Here is a 17355-nt window from a genome sequence, read left to right as displayed (position 1 = left end):
TTTTTTTTTTTTTAATATTCTTGGGGATCCCTGGGTGGCTCAGCGGTTTAGCCCTTGCCTTTGGCCCAGGGCGTGATCCTAGAGTCCTGGGATGGAGTCCCATGTCGGGCTCCCTGCATAGAGCCTGCTTCTCCCTCTGCCTGTGTCTCTGCTTCTCTCTCTCTGTATCTCATGGACAAATAAATAAAATCTTAAAAAAATAATAATAAAATAAATATTCTTGATACTAGACCTTTATCAAATATATGATTTGCCAATATTTTCTCCCATCCTGTGGGTTGTCTTTTCACTTTCTTGTGTGTTTTGAAGCACATTTTTAAATTTTAATGAAGTTCAATTTAATCTATTTTTTCCTTTGATTGCTTGTGCTTTTGACGCCATATCTAACAAACTATTGCCTAATCCAAGGTCATAAAGAATTATGCTTATGTTTCTTTCTAAGACTTTCATAGGTTGCTCTGCATTTGATAGTTTCAATGACATTCTCTTATGTTATCTAATAATCAAATCAGATAATTATCAAATATTAGATATAAGAACACAGACTTGGAGATGGTGATGCCTAAAATCACGACAGAGTCCGAACTTGGTAGTGTGGGAGAGAACCCTGGAAAAAGGGAGATAGGAGTCCTGGGTCACAGTCTCCATTCTGCCGCTTGGGTCTGTATGAACTTGTACAAGTCATGTCCCTCTTTGGGTCTCAATTTACTCATGCATGGGCAAGGGAGTTGGTCTTGAGTAATGGCAATAATATTTTACTGAGCATCTATCACATTCCAGGCTTTGTGCCAGGCACTTGAAGTATAACACCTCTAATTCTTTTTTTTTTTTTTAAAGATTTTGTCTATTTATTCATGAGAGACACAGAGAGGCAGAGACACAGGCAGAGGGAGAAGCAAGCTCCCTGCGGAGAGCCTGATGCAGGACTCGATCCCAGGACCCCAGGATCACACCCTAAGTGGAAGACAGATGCTCAATCACTGAGCCACCCAAGCATCTCTAACACCTCTAATTCTTTCAGTAACCTTACTAGGTAGGTAAATCTTCATTTCCCAGAAGAGAAAATGAAGACTCTGCAGTCAGTACCTGTGAACACTCAGCCTAGAAATATCAAGACTGGGCCAAGTACCCACCCTGTCCCCTCTTACCCACTCACCCTTCCTGAGTCAGTGTGCTCCTCTGTAAAGGCTAACCAACATTCCTTCCCTCCAGAGTTCCTGTGAACAGTGTGGGTAGAGCCACTCATTCACAGTCACAGACCCACTCCTTAATGGGCACCTCCAAGATCTCAAACCCTATTGCAGGCAGGACAGAACAGAAAACAAGACAAAATCCCTGCCCTCATGGAGTTGACATTCTAGCAGGGGGAAGGGAAGCACAACAAAGAAGGAAATTTGTGCGTGCACACACACACACACACACACACACACACACACACTCCCCAGGTATTATCAGATAGTGATGGGTGCTAATGAGAGCAACCAGGAAAGCAGGTGACTCGTGCGCGAGAACTGCATGATTGACGCTGGGACGTGTGGGGGCAGCCTGTCCAAGCAAAGATCATGGGACTAGGTTGGAGCAGGAAGCTTTTCTGTACTTGCACTATATGCCAGCCACTGTATTGGAGCAGGGTGTTCAGAGAGAGCAGCACAGTCCTAGGGGTTCAAGGGCGCGCTGCGCAGGAGCGGACAACACAAAGCGGATCGTTCCTCCGCCCATGAAAAGGCCGCATCTAACCAAGAGATGAAACATTCTTTATCCACGTGCTTGCAAAGGTCTCCAGCAGGGCAGAGACATCACCCTAAGAGATCTCTGACGGGTCCAGGTTAGGGCTCCCGTTCATTTCTCTCCTTTGCAGCCGTGGGCCCCTTTGGCGGCGATCCCCCTCCGGACACCAGGGTGCGCTGTAACTGTCTCAGCGCCCACTGACGGCGCCGCGCTCTCCGCCCCTCGTCTCGCTGCACCGCACTTCCGGGGGCGGCGGAAGCCGGGGCCTGCGGCGGCGGGCGCGGGGGCCAGAGGCATGGCGGGGGCGGGGCTGGGGGAGGCGCGCGCCGAGCTGGCCGGGGGGTCCCTCGCCCCGGCCCTTTGAATTCGGACCGTACAGGTGAGGACTTCTCCTTCCTTGGCCCAGCCTCCAAGCCCGTCCGGCCGTCCCGGGGGCCTGCCCCGGGTTCCCGGCGAGGGGCGGCTCCCTCCCGGCAGGCCGCCGAGGCCCCGCGGCCCCCGCCCTCCCTGAGCGGTCCCTTCCCATTGAGGCCCCGCCCCGGGCTTCTCTTTCCGGGGGCGCCCCCTTGGGTGCGTGTGCCCGCCCCTCGGTATCCCCTTACGGTTCTGGAAGCCGGCGGGCGAGGGGGGGGGGGTGTGCGCCGGCGCCCCTGGGGAGGCTGGGACGCCGCCTCGGGGAAGGGACCTGCTCGCGTCCCGGCACGGCTAGGCTTTCTGCTGTCATTCACAAATAACGTACCGAACGCGTACGCAGGGAGCAGCCGGGCTCAGAAAACCGAGGTGACCCGAGCGGACGTGGTTGCTTCCTGCCTGGGGAGTACGGTTTAGTGGGAGAGTCGATCATTAAAACACACAACCATGCAAGTAGCGGTGCGTGTTCACGTCGTGGCAGTCCCGATGGAGAGGACAAAACAGGAAAAGCAATGGGGGAGGCCTGCTTCGATAAGGATGATCAAGGAAGACTTCCTGGAGGAGGTGACCCTTGGGCTGCCACTGGAGAAGTTACGGCGAGGGCTTGGGGAAAGGCGCCCCACCCCTAGGCAGAGGGAAGAGCCCCTGCGGATACCCGAGTTAGCAAAAAACCCCTAGGGTGAGGCAGGTTCAACCTACAGGAGATGAGGCTTAAGGTGTGTCCACTGCGGTGCCGGGCAGACCCTATGTGTGCTGCTCAGGAGCTCACCTTCTGGTGCCACAGGTGGAATAACATGCAGAGACAAAGCTGCAAGCGTGGCAAGTGCCCTGAAGGCGACGTGTGGCCAGTAAGCCGCTCTTTTAGCTACTGGGCAGGTGGAGGCAGATTCCTCTCAGGAAACGACGGTTCGGCTGATGTCTGGAACGGGAGGTAGCAAGGGGCACAGAAGAGCTTTTTTAGGTTTCGGTTAATAGTTAAGTGTCGGGCTTCTGAGGCAGGAGATAGAATCCCTGTTGGAGCAAGGGATACAGTTAAGGGGAGAAGATGGGGGCACCTGGTGGCTCAGTGGTTGAGCATCTGCCTTTGGCTCAGGCCGTGAGTCGGCCTCCCCACAGGGAGCCTGCTTCTCCCTCTGCCTGTGTCTCTGCCTCTCTCTGTCTCTCACAAATAAATAAATAAAATCTTTATTAAAAAAAAAAAAAGGGGGGAGAAGATGGGGTTGGAGAGACAGAGCTGGGACCTTTGAGCACCTGGCTGGGACGTTAAGGATTTTGATTCTGATCATAAAGAGCAACGGGAAGATAACTGGCCTGTTCTAATCCGTAGGGGAAAGGACGTGGTCACAAAAGCATTTTTGAAAAGATTACTGGCTGTTGAAAGAAATGGATTTAGGTAGGAAGCTGGTGCAGTTTTTGCAGATGCGAAACGATAAAAGTTTGGATGAAGGTGCTGGCAGGTTGTGGTAGAAATAAGTGGAAGATGAGAGGACTCTTTAGGAGATAAAACCTCCAGAGTTTGGTGACTGATCAGAGGGCTGAGGGAAAGGGGCGTGAAGGAGGACGGTCAGGGTTCTGGTTCTTGGTGGTGGGAGGGTTGCTGGGCCATTCACTGGACTAGGGGAGCTTGGACAGGGCAAGCTTTTGGGAAAATATCGTAAGTTACTCTGACTTTTTTTTCGTAAGTCTGACTAGAAGAGAGTATATAATACTTTTTTCTGTCGTATTTTAATTGTTATGAGTGTGTTTTATTTTTATAATGAGAACAATAAGAGAACAAATTTAAAAAGCCGTAAATGTCTCCACCATGTCTCTAAAAGTCATAATTGTGTGTTATAAAATTGTGTGTGTGTTGGGGGGTGGGGTGTAGGGAAGGGGAGAGAGTGCATATGCTGAGATAAGTGTTAGGAAAGTCAGTGAGGATTTCCTGTAGAATTTGGAGCTGGAACTAACAGGTCCTCTGCTTACCCTACCCCTTCACACCTCTCACCCCAGTTACTGGTGTCTTTGCCTTAAGAAGGCAAATGAGAGAGTTTAAGATGGGGCTATGCAAAGTATATGTCAGTTTTCTTACAGTTAAGCATTGATTTTGTTTAATAGGTTTAGTGGCTCTTTCTAAGTTGAGTACCTGTGATATACTTGGTTCGGCTCATCAGTTAGTCTGCTAGGTGTCCTGCCATCCCTGGCCTTATCTGCCTTTGCCTTCCCATTCTGGTCATCCTCTCTGACTCCAGCCCCCATCTTAGGTTGGCAGGGTGCTAGTTAGCAGGCTTGTCCTGGGCAGGGATTGAGTGATGCAGTTTTGTGTATTATTTGGTATTTTGAAATGCTTAAACCTTAATAGTGTGTTTTTTAGGCTGTATCAGAATAGCCACATCAACAATGTCAGTGTTACAAAGTGTAACTGTGTGCAACTTAGTATCTTACTGAGTTGTTCAGATATGGAGGATATTGCTCACTTTATCATGCCAAGGTCCTTTGAGAAAACTTATGAGAGAGATTGCTTTTAAGCTCTAGTATTGGGAAGGTGCTTCTTGCAAGCATCTATTAAGTTTTTATCTTATTGGCTGTGCAGATTCTGTAACTGATCGTGTTTTCCTTTTTACTTTGTATGCTGAGAAAATCAGGGCCACATTAGAAGGTTGGAAATCCTGCAGGTCCGCATGGTATGCATTTCTCTGTACATCTGGCTTCATCATCCTGTCCTACCTTAGTTTTCTCTTCATGATGATTGTTTTTTAAATAAAAATTTTGTACAAGTACAAATAATACTTTAAAAGCATATGTAATCTTTCTTAAAAAATTTTTTTTTACTTATTTGAGAAGACAGAGCCTGTACACAGAGGGAGAGGGAGAAGCAGACTCCCTACTGAGCAGGGGCTTGATCATGACCTGAGCCGAAGGCAGACGCCTTACTGACTGAGCCACCCAGGCACCCCAAAAGTATATGTAATCTTTAAAGAACAACAGTATAGTGAATGCTGATTTAAGAAAAAATACAGCCTTCACGTTTACCCTCATCCCATTTCTTACTTCTCACAGGTAACCACTGTTCTGAATTTTATGTTTATAATTCCTTTAGTTTTTGTAATTGTATACCACATATGTTGATAGCCTTAAACTAGAAATTGTTTGAAGCTTATATAAAGAGAATCACAAAAATATTCTGCTCCTTGCTTTCTTCAATCACCCTTGTATTCTGAGATCCGTGTAGGTTGTTATGTATTAACTGTAGTGCATTAATTGCTTCAAAGATTCCACTGTATGAATATGCCTGAAGGACTTGTTCTGGTCTTCTGTTGATGGGCACTTGAAGTGTCATCAGTTTTTACTTTGGCTGACAGTCCTACTGTGGACATTCATGTTATTTATGTGCAGACATTTCTCTAGATCAAGGTTTCTCATCCTTAGCACTGTTGACATCTTGGTCTAAATGTGGAGGGCTGTCCTGTTTACTAGTGGATGTTTGCCAACATCCTTGGCTTCTATTTGCTGGACACATATCACCCCTCCTTCCCAAATTATGACAACTAAACATTGTCTACAGATGTTCCAGAACTGCCCCAGTTAGGAACCAGTGGTCAAGATCAGTTGTTGGCAAACTTTTTGTGTAAAGGGCCAGCCAATAAGTATCAGGCTTGCGGGCCATGTGATCTTTGGTCTCAACTAATCATCTGTGCCTTTGTAAGGCAAAAGCAGCTATAGATAACGTGTAAATGAATGGGAATGGCTGTGTTCCAATAAAACTTTATTTACAGAAACAAGCAGGCAGACAAGATTTGGCCTGAGGGCAGTAAGCGCTCTTGCTGTAGTCTAGATCAGTAGGAAATATATTTATATTCTCACCAAGTACGTATAATTCATATATATAATGGAAACATTTTATAAAATAGTATTTACCCTTACTATGTATGATACAATTTGGTGTTTTCTATTTTATTCCACTTTTTATAATGTCAGCTATATCCACTAAATTGATTTCAAGGCCTCACTAATGAATTACGACTAGCAGTTTGAGAAATTTAATTTGCTCATAGAGGTATGCACATCTTTAAGTTGACTAGATAGTATCTATACTTACAGCATTTCAAATTTTTAGAAGGGGACAATATAAATAAATACCACATTGTGTGTATATTTTTATTTCTCAAATATAGACTGGATCAGTCTCTCCCCTGCCGAAAACCTGCAATAGCTGCTGTGGCACGGTGGGGCATGAAAATGTTTTCCAGTCTGGCTCCAGTCTACCTTCCTGGGCTTCTCTTTTATCACGCACACTGTGCCTCCTGGGCTCTTACCACTTGGAGTTACCCTGTTTCCCAAATATATCATGCCACACCTTCCAAGTGTATTTTTTAGGCTCCCTTCTTTCTAACTTGCTCCTCTTTTGAACTTTGCCTAATGAATTCTTTTCTTTTCTTTTCTTTTTTTTTTTTTTTTAAGATTTTATTTATTTATTCATGAGAGGCTCAGAGAGGGAGGCAGAGACACAGGCAGAGGGAGAAGCAGGCTCTATGCTAGGAACCCTATGTGGGACTCAATCCCAGGTCCCCAGGCTGGGCTGAAGGCGGCGCTAAACCGCTGAGCCACCTGGCTGCCCTGTCTAGTGAATTCTTGATCCTGCAAGGCCCATGTTGGAAAGTTGCTCCATTCATTCACTTGACATATTTCTGAGCACTTAGTGTCTCAGGTACTACTCAAGGTGTTGAGGATTCAGCAAGGAATTGGGCTGGGTGCGTGGGGTCTGGTGTGTGATGACAGATACTAAAAAGGTAAACAAAATAATTTCAAAACATGATGAGGACTGAAGAAAATGAAACAAGGTAGGATGATAGTTGACGTGAATGGGAAGGTAGGGAAAAGCTGAAGAGTTGCTTTTTTAGCTGAGACTTGAATGTTGACACAGAATCAGCAAAAGGGAGCAAAGAAGTTGACCAGCTTCCTTCTGGTCTCCATGGTTTCTCAGGAAATCCACAGACATTTGAATCATTTCCCGCCAGGTAATAGATCATCTACCTGGTTACTTCTAAGATTTCTACTTTGTGTTTCAGTTAAGTTTGACCGTAATGTGTCTGGGCATGATTTCTTTGGGTTTATCACATTTGGGGTTTTCTGAACTTCTTAAACTTTGAGTTTACATCTGTGAGGGTTTGTTTCTGGATTCTCTGTTCTCTTCCATTGGTATATTTGTTTTTATGCCAGTACCACACTTTTTTTTTTTTTTTTTTTTTTTTTAATTTGGCTTTGTAATATGTTTTGAAATCAAGAAGTCTGAGTCTTCCAGCCGTTCTTTTACAGAATTGTTTTGGCTGTTTGGGGTTCCTTGATGTTACATGTGCGCTTTAGGATGAATTTTTCTTTCTTTCTTTTTCTTTTTTTTTTTTTTTTTTTTTTCAAAAAACACCTTTGGGATTTTGTTAGGGATTGCATTGAATTTATAGATTGTTTTAGGTAGTATGGATATCTTAACAGCCAGTAAATAAATATATTTCTTTAATGAATGTGCACTGAATGTCACTCTTAACACTGAACAAATTTGGTGTAATTCTATGTTTATTCTTCTGAGTATTCCCAACAGTGAAATGTGCTTTGAACGTGTTCTGGTGAATTAGGTCCTTCCCTCAGACCTGTTTTTATTTTTTTTTATTTTATTTTTTTTAAAGATTTTATTTATTTATGAGGATGCACAGAGAGGAGAGAGAGAGAGGCAGAGACGCAGGCAGAGGGAGAAGCAGGCTCCATGCACCGGGAGCCCGACGTGGGACTCGATCCCGGGGCTCCAGGATCGCGCCCTGGGCCAAAGGCAGGCGCCAAACTGCTGCGCCACCCAGGGATCCCCAGACCTGTTTTTAAAGTCAGAAATGTCAGGACTGCTTGCTGACTATAACCAGGGAAGGGAGAAATGCTGATCACTCTCATCCTGCGAGTTCCTGGGTCCAGGGCATAAGGAGGAAAATCTCTTTCACTTGTGTATATTTATGTTTTGGTCAATTCTGGTTTTGTTTTTTTTTTTCTTCTTTACTTTTCTACACAGAGATGTGATAATGGATCATCATGTTTCCACCATCAAACCTCGAAGAATCCAGAACCAAAATGTCATTCACCGCTTGGAGAGGCGGCGGATCAGCTCAGGCAAGGCAGGCACCCACTGGCATCAGGTCCGAGTATTCCACCAGAATGTCTTCCCCAACTTCACAGTTGTCAATGTCGAAAAGCCGCCCTGTTTCTTGCGTAAATTCTCACCTGATGGACGCTACTTTATTGCTTTCTCTTCAGACCAGACGTCTCTTGAAATCTATGAGTACCAGGGCTGCCAGGCAGCTGAGGACTTACTGCAGGGCTATGAGGGGGAAACCCTGTCCAATGGCAATGACCAGCGGTCAGTCAGCATCCGCGGTCGGCTCTTCGAACGCTTCTTTGTCCTGCTACACATTACCAACGTGGCTGCCAACGGGGAGCACCTGAACCGGGAGTGCAGCCTCTTCACTGACGACTGCCGGTGTGTCATTGTGGGCTCTGCTGCCTACCTCCCGGATGAGCCACACCCTCCGTTTTACGAGGTATATCGGAACAGCGAATCTGTGACCCCTAACCCGCGGTCTCCTCTGGAGGACTATTCCCTTCACATCATTGACCTTCACACTGGCCGCTTATGTGACACCCGTACCTTCAAGTGTGACAAGGTGGTCCTGTCACACAACCAGGGGCTATACCTGTACAAAAACATCCTGGCCATCTTGTCAGTGCAGCAGCAGACCATCCATGTCTTCCAGGTTACTCCGGAAGGCACTTTCATTGATGTGAGGACCATTGGCCGTTTCTGCTATGAGGACGACCTCCTCACTGTGTCAGCTGTGTTCCCTGAGGTGCAGCGGGACAGTCAGACAGGCATGGCCAATCCCTTCAGAGACCCCTTCATCAATTCCCTCAAACACCGGCTGCTCGTGTACTTGTGGCGCCGGGCAGAGCAGGATGGTAGTGCGATGGCCAAGAGGCGCTTCTTCCAGTATTTTGACCAGCTGCGGCAGCTGCGCATGTGGAAGATGCAGCTTCTGGATGAAAACCATCTGTTCATCAAATACACTAGTGAAGACGTGGTAACCCTTCGAGTCACAGATCCGTCACAGGTATGCTGTGCTCTCCTGCTCTTTACTACTCCCATCTGCTTGGTAAAATGGGAGAGTTTCTCTCTTGGCCTATAGCCAGCCTCTCAGAAATGTGCATTTTATGTATTCTTGAGTTTTTGTTATCCTTGGCCTCAGACTTAAAACAGTTCCATTTTTCTCTGGCCACATGTATTTATTTGGATGAATGGAAGCTCAGTCTCAAGCCATTGATATGTGGGTAGTCAACTCTGTGATCATTACCCTAATACTTGACCAGAGCATTTTCAGTATCCTTGAGATAGAAGCCCAAGTGCTACAAGGTCAAAATTTGGACTACCTGTGGATAACCCTGCCCTGATTTTCTGAGACTGTGGCTTTTTGGTCTGACCTCTTTAGTTCTAGGAATGAGAATGAGCCCACCATGCCACAAAAATTTTCTAAAAATTTGGTCTCTCTTTCCTGCTTAAATGGATAATGTCAGTGCATGTCTTCATAAAACCTTTGGGAGGTAACTAATAGGTAAGTTCATCTAACAGTTGAGTGTTATGACTTTATCCTGACCATACCCATGTGCTGGACCATAGGTTGGAGAGCAGTGAAAAAATTAAAAGGAAGCCAAGACTTATGGTCTCCCAAGTGAATCATCACGACCAAAGGTCCTAGGGTTTTTCAGTGTGGATGAAAGATCTTGGAGGGGAGAGAGCTATTTCTTAAATGGGAACCTAGGGGTGTTAAGGGCATAGAAACCTCCCAGGACTCTTGGGTTGAAATACCATGTTGAAATTCAGGCTACTTTTGGGCATTTTTCTTTGAGAAACTCTCTACTTTAGTGTTGATGGAGTAAGAGACCTACCTTTCTGTACCTTTGCCACCTATTCTCCCGTTTGCAGAATGTCTCCTTAGGTGTGAATTTGGGAAATCACAATAGAGAGCAAACCAGTCAGCTACAAAGAGGGCTGAGTGTTGTATCTCCCACTGACTTGCAGTTGGTTCTATTGCAAGAGACTGTACAGGCCATTGTTTCCTAAGACCTTACCAGTCATCCATGGTAAAATGTTTTCCAGTACTTTTCTTTGGAATCATAGCTTGTATATTCTAAACAAAGGTGGGTGGCAGGGAGTAATATGGTTGGAGATAGTTTTTCTGGATTCTTTTCTTCCCTGTTAATGATGAAGTCACCCATTGAGCCATCACAGATGAGCATCGAGTTCACGTTACGTTTCATAGGAGATTGTCAGTGACACTCTTGGCTCCTTTCACCTTCTGTCCTGTATTTCCCAGTCTGTCCTGGAGGGAAGGCTAGTAAAGTTTGTGTAATTTTATATTCACATAATTGTGATGGATCCTGGTGGAGCCCTGATAATGATCAAAGTGTTGTCCAGGTCTATAGAAAGGACATGAGTCAATCTTTTATTTAGGTTTGAGCTATAATTACCTTTTTCTTTTGGAGGGCATAAGTTATCTGCGATAGCCGCGTTTGAGATTATCCTCCTTCCCTTTGCTAAAACATGACCTACTTATTTCTGGTAGTTATAATGAATTGTGGCTGGAATCAGTACTAGAGCTCAGTGTTTTGCTTACAGAGTTTGTAACCTTAAACCCAGTTTGCCCTAGTTGTCCTCCCACCCCTTTCCCTGTTTTAATTTGAGAGGTTCCAATAAGGTTAATGAGTAAAAAGTGCACCTACATACAAAGCCTTGCTGATATTATGGGTATTATTCTCAGGTTACTCTCCAGCCTCCTTAATTTACAGCCATATTTAATTTCCAGGTGACTGTAAAAGTCATGTAATGAAAGCTCTGGGAAGGACTAATGACTAATAAAACAGGTGGGCACTGTGGCTCTAGGAATTGATGACAGAGACTTAAACTCAGTCATAGGAGGGGGAGTACTAACCTTAATGTTCTGGAAACTTCTAGATCAAGCTTGCCGATTGATTCACACTACCACATTCATTGTGACAAAAACCAGGGGTTCCTGGGGCTTCCTTGTTAGGTAGAGCAGAGCACTGGTTGTTTAGAGGGCTAGTCACCCAGGGCCCATTCAGAGAAAGTAGAAAACTCTGCCACCTATGGCATTTGAATGCTTTTCAGGTTCCCCCTCTGATCTTAATTGCTACAAATCTCAAATGTATCGTCCAAATGCTCTTGGCTGAAAGAACATTTATGAAGAAAGAAATGGAAAATGCCTCCCTGATTTTTCATTTGTTCAGCAGCAGTTCCCTGCTTGGTTACAACTTGCCTGGGCAGTTTTAGGACACAGTGTACTTCAGGTTTCTCTCTGCATGTTAGAAATCTTAAGAAGGAAAATAAATGTCCCTAAATTGAACTTTCAACTGTACATATACAAGAGAAAATAATTTGCCAACAGGCAGCTACAGGCTACCAATCACTTTCTCAGCAGGAAGGAAAATTAAATCTGGCATTTTAAAAAAGTGCTTTTTATTTCAGGCTGGGTTGGGTAGCAAGGAGGGGGAATAAAGAGTAGGAAGGAAAAATATTGAATTTGCAGAGTCAGAAATGCAAGATTGGAAACCTTTCTACACATGTATGTGGGCCAGTTCAGTAATTCTAGCAGCACAGATACGGTGGTAAATCCAGCAGTTCTGACCATAACTGATGGCCCTTGGCTGATAAAGTTTACTGAGGCTTCCTCCTCTCCCAGAACCACCTGGAGCCACATTTTTATGCTAGTGCAGGAGAAGTGTTTGCTTGTTTTACTTGAGTACTTTGAATTTTCAACCAAGTGGTAGGTTTCCAAGGCATGGCTGTATACCCAGCTGTCTCATAGCTGTCTCTGTTCTTCTGCAGGCATCTTTCTTTGTGGTGTACAATATGGTGACAACAGAGGTGATTGCCGTGTTTGAGAATACATCAGATGAGCTTCTAGAGCTCTTTGAGAACTTCTGTGACCTCTTCCGTAATGCAACCCTACACAGTGAAGTCCAGTTTCCCTGCTCAGCTTCCAGCAACAATTTTGCAAGGCAGATCCAGCGCCGGTAAGCTCTTCCACCAGGCTTAACAGGCTTAATTTTTCTTTAGACAATTCACTGGTGTTAGGCCAGTAGTCATGTCCTCCAAAAAACCCTTCCGATATTCTCTCTGCTACCTCGCTTTGGTTAGGTCTGCCTGTTGTAATCCCTTGGGTCATCCTGAACTTCTGTCTCTCAGCACCTATGGAATTAGTTGTGCGTTATCTGTGATTCCTCCTAGAGGAAGGAGAGCAGTGTGAGAGCTGCCTAAGAGATGCAGAAAGGTAGAGACTATATCTTTATTATTTATTCTTATAGTCTCATGATGCACTGTCAAGCATTTAAGCATTTTTTCAGTGAATGACTAAGGAAATAATTTTAGAACTTTTGGTTAAACATGATGTGTTGAGCACATGTGTTTATCTCTGCTCCATCCCCAAACCCCACTAAAATGACAATAAAGCAGTAAGAGGTATACATTTAACAAGAGCAAAGAGAATGGGAGAGGAGAGACATTGAAGACGGGAGATGATTGGCAACAGGAGAGGGATCTGAATCAGTGTCGGGAGCTGATAAGCTAATTGATCAGCGGTAACCTATGACTTGGCACACTCCAGAGAACAAAAACTTAAGACTGCAGAATTTAGCCATCAAGAAACAGGTTGCCTTGCTCCAGAGAACTCTGGAAAGGGTTGGGGAATCGGATGCTCCTAGTCACTCTGACAATACCTGTGACGTAGGCTTAAAGCAGGAGGATTGGGTAAAGGTCTGGAAAGGCCCCATTGCCCCCTTCTCTAAGCCTGCTCTGCCAGATAACTGTCTTCCCCACCTTCTCAGGAGGCTGGAGGTTTAGTCTCTGGAGAAATTGAGCCATATAGGCACTGGTTTCACATTCATGAGGCACAGCTGAGGCAAGGATGGGATTTGTCATGCTAAAAACAAGAATTAAGTGAAAGCCAACAAACTGAAGGTAAGATTCCTGTCCCCTTTATCAGATATGGCAGCCAAGTGTATACTTCTCAGGCAGGAGGTTAGAGATTTTTTACCTAGGGAAAAAAAAATGACCAACCCAGAGAAGAGACCCTCAGATATTCATACTTGGAGTCCCTCTTCAAACACCTGGGTGACCCTCACTTAATACCCCACATCAGCCAGGTCTTCCTATGAACTAGAGTTCCTGATAGAATTATCTGAGCACATGATTATGACATGAACGGTTACTTTGGGTCATTTGCCCAAGCTGAATCCACTCTAGTCTGTAATGCCTCATTCGACGCCACATACTAAATTGCTCCTCCAACTCTAGCCAGTTAGGGAAAATATCTGTTTTCAGGTTTCAAGATAGGTCAGACCAGAGTGAACAAATGACTCAGAATAAGCATCACTGCCACTGGAAAAAATGAACAAAGCAGGTACATTAATGTAGTGGCATCATCTTTATGTGAAAGGGTAGTACTCAATTAGAAATAGATGGATGCTGGTTTTCAGACAGGTTACTTGCCTTTTCCTTTTTTTCTGGTTCACATAAATTTTCTGCCCTATAAGCATTTCTGTTCAGCATAGAAGGATTTTTGGAGGCAGAACATGGATCAGATTTTGCTTTTTTCATTTTGGAATGAATGTTTCTGCTTTTATTATTTTTAAAAAGATTTATTTATTTATTTTGAGAGCAAGGTGAGGGGTAAAGAGAGAGGGAGAGAGCAAATCTCAAGCAGACTCTGTACTTAGAGCCCAGTGAGGGGCTGGATCAGGATGAGATGACCCTGAGATCAGGACCTGAGCTGAAACCAAGAATCCAGACACTTCACCAGCAGTGCCACCCAGGCGCCCCTGAATTTTCTTCTTTCAAATTAACTTTAAAATCAGGCAGATCATTATCAATAATTACAAAGCTCAGTACAGCTGGCTGAATGAAACCATCAAGGAAGTCACTAGGAGGTATACTTAAACGAGGACAGGGATTTTTATCTTATATTCACTGCTGTATCCATAGCACCTAGGCCAGTATCTTTCATGTGGGAGAAGCTTATTAGGTATTTGTTGAATGAATGAAGTCACCTAGTAATTAGAGGAAGCTGTGTTTTTTGAGAATTATTTCAGAATACATCTGGAATTAAGTGAAATTGTAGGAAGTCTCAGGAGGAGAAAATAAAGGTTTAAAAGAAAGGCAGGGTTCCAGCTCTGTGATCCTCAGAATTTTGCATCATACCACCAAAATATTTTGAACAACTGTAGATAGCCTCACACATGGATTTTTAAGTTGATCTTAAAATGTTCTTGCTGTTATATTTAAATAACTGCAGAAGATGCAATTTTCAGTGTATATTAAATATTGATTTTTAAAAATAAAATTATTACAAGCCTTTTCCCCCAGCTTTATTGAACTACAATTGGCATATAACATTGTATAAGTTTATGGTGTATAACTCAACACCTTTAAACATAACCCAGGGAATCTAGATGCCATAGTAGTTGGTCTTCAGTATTTGATTATAAAAAGGAGAGAGCCAATTATGCCCATACTTCTGAAATTTTACATTGTTTTTTCTTATGTTCAAATTCATATATCTATTTTATCTCCTCCACAGAATTGTATCCTAGTGCAACATATTCCATTAACTGTCTTGTCATGCTTTGCTGCATTGAAAATATGTATGTAAATTAGAGTTATTTTTTTTCTTGTGAACAATGACTCTATATGCTCAATTTTATAGTCCCTAGTAATCTTTTAGTAAAAATAAGTGAAAGTGGATCCATTATAGGTTAAATGTCCAAGAAAAAAAGGACACCAAGAATCATGAGTAACTTAAGAAAAATCTTTATTTTGAAAGAGACCAAAATAAAACAAGCAGTAGAAAAAATAAAGGAGGAACATTGCAATTGCTGAAATAATTGAAGCTGTAAAACAAAACAAAACAAAACAAAACAAACCCCAAAACATTCCTAGAACAGAAATTTAAACTTTGTTAGACATAGTTGAGGAATTCTCCAAGAAAGTAGAATAAATAGATGAAAGTAGGAAAATGGGAGAGAAATGATTTAAAAAAAAAAATCAGAAAATTTGCCCAGGAAGTCCAATATCTGGTTGTTTCCAGAAGATGCAGTAGAGAAAATGACAGGGAGGAAATAATGTAAATAGTTTTCTGGTCCTGAAGAACATAAATTTCCAGATTGGCAGGACCTTTCATTGGTGTGTTGGGGCTGGCTCCTAATGGCTCATGAAGAGCCAGTTAAGCTATCAGGAATTTTTGCAAGCTGTTGCCAAAAGTGGTCATTATTAAAAATTAATTATTTCCTAGTTATTTTACTATTATTCTCTTGAGTTTATATGCATATTTTATCTAGATGGTGAAAATACAGTATAGTTATGTGCTACTGCTCATCTTCAGACAGCTCCACATTCAGTGCTGTCACATTGGTACCCTGAAATTGACCACAGCAGTAGGATTTACAGCACAGAAAGTGGCAAGTGCTGTAAAGCATGGCTTTTGCCCTCAGATAAAAAGTTATTAAATCTTTATTAGGCTGTCTCCAGTTCCATCAAGTACCCAGTGAGAAAAAGACCCATACTGAGGCATATCATGAAATTCTGAGACATTGTGGGAATGCCTGGGTGGCTCAGTTGGTAGGGTGTCTGACCAGTATTTTTTTTTTTTTTTTAAGATTTTATCTATTTATTTGACAGAGCAGCAGTGGGAAAGGGAGAAGCCTGAGCAGGGAGTCTGACGTGAGGCTCCATCCCAGAACCCTGGGATCATGACCTGAGATGAAGCCAGATGCTTAGCCAACTGAGCCACCCAGGAACCCCTAGAGTGTCTCACTCTTGATTTTGGTTCAGGTCATGGCTCAGGTCATGTGAGATCAAGCCCCACTTTGGGCTCAAAGTAGAGCCTGCTAAGGATTCTCTTTCTCCCTCTCTTTGCCCCCCCCCCCAAATAAATAAAATCTTTTAAAATGAAATTTTGGATCATTGAGGATAAATAGAAAATTATAAAAACTTGCAGAAAGAACATACATTTCACATGTCAAAAAATAAGTCCTCAGAATGGTATTGGACTTAATAATAACACTGAAAGCTTGTAGCCAATAAAATCATGCCTTCTGTGAAAAAAAAATGATATCCAATCTAGAATTGTATATCCAATAGGATGGAACAAAGACCTTTTCAGACATGAAAGTTCTCAAAAAATTACCTCTCATGTACCTTTTCTAAGAGAGCCTCTGGAAAATGTGTTTTCCACACAAATCACAAAATATGGTACAGGAAATAGTCTGAAATTGTGTAGTTGGGTGAAACTGATGGTTTAGGAAAAGGTAAGAAGAATTGATTATACGAGAGGCTGTGGGATCTAATACCTAGGGAGGAGGTTCTGTGGTGCTGGAAGGATAAACTCTGCAAATTTAGAAATACTCATGAATTGAAAGAGTCACCTGGACAGAGTGAGAGTGAGCCAGGGGACTTCACAGGGAAGACTGCCTCATCTTTTTGTCAGTGGGGAGCATGGAGAGTGAGGTAGTGGTGCTGCTGGGGGAAGACAAACTGCTTCAACCTAGAGGTTGTCCTGGAGGCTTTGACTTAGGATCATCATATAGCTGTGGGCCGGCCAGCCCCCATGGTTTGAAGCCAGTGAGCCAGGCAAGGCATAGTGTGGATTATGAGAGGAGGTAGTAGGGGTGCCTAGGTGGCTCTCAGTGGGTTAAGTGTCTGCCTTGGCTCAGGTCATGATCAGAGTCCCTGGGATCAAACCCCATGTCAGGCTCCCTGCTCAGTGGGGAGTCTGCTTCCTTTCCCTCTGCCCCTCCCTGCCCTTGCTTGTGCATGCTCTCTCTCTCTCAAATAAAATCTTAAAAAAAAAAAAAAATGAGAGGTAGTATTAGAACTTGGCTGAAAAGCAGCTGAAAACCAAAAACCTCAGGATCTTTGATTCAAACTCATTCAAAAGGGAAAGAAAGAAATTCTCCTTGGCCCAAGATTTAATGTTATGATTGACACCGAGGCTGTGAAAATTAGTCTCAAGAGGAGTAACAGAAAAGCAGTATTGATAGCTTGGCTGTCTTCGAGGGAAACAAAATTATTGATCTCCATCCAGCATCAGAGGTTAATGGTAAAGACAGAATCCATCTCATCAAGTTTTCTGGTCT

General features: G+C 43.6%; 1 protein-coding gene across 11 annotated transcripts in view; it reads left to right on the top strand.

Annotated features, from left to right (window-relative positions):
* Window positions 1–1992: 1992 nt before the first annotated feature.
* Window positions 1993–17355, top strand: part of DET1 (DET1 partner of COP1 E3 ubiquitin ligase) — a 48692-nt gene continuing 33329 nt past the window's right edge. For 4 of the 11 annotated variants that reach the window (XM_072799423.1, XM_072799414.1, XM_072799404.1 and 1 more), the window contains exons 1-3: window positions 1993–2107; window positions 8171–9263; window positions 12053–12240. In XM_072799423.1, the coding sequence (XP_072655524.1) occupies window positions 8181–9263; window positions 12053–12240 (1271 nt within the window). In that variant the 5' untranslated portion in view covers window positions 1993–2107; window positions 8171–8180. Of the gene's footprint in view, window positions 2108–2393; window positions 2704–4967; window positions 5179–8170; window positions 9264–12052; window positions 12241–12364; window positions 17076–17355 lie in introns of those variants that run through there. The other 7 variants (XM_072799433.1, XM_072799393.1, XM_072799386.1 and 4 more) reach the window with 7 other exon arrangements.

Source organism: Canis lupus, chromosome 2 (assembly GCF_048164855.1).
Source record: "Canis lupus baileyi chromosome 2, mCanLup2.hap1, whole genome shotgun sequence".
In the NCBI taxonomy this organism is placed as follows: Eukaryota; Metazoa; Chordata; class Mammalia; order Carnivora; family Canidae; genus Canis; species Canis lupus.
Note: the sequence above shows the minus strand (reverse complement) of the source record. Positions and strands in the feature narration are given on the sequence as shown.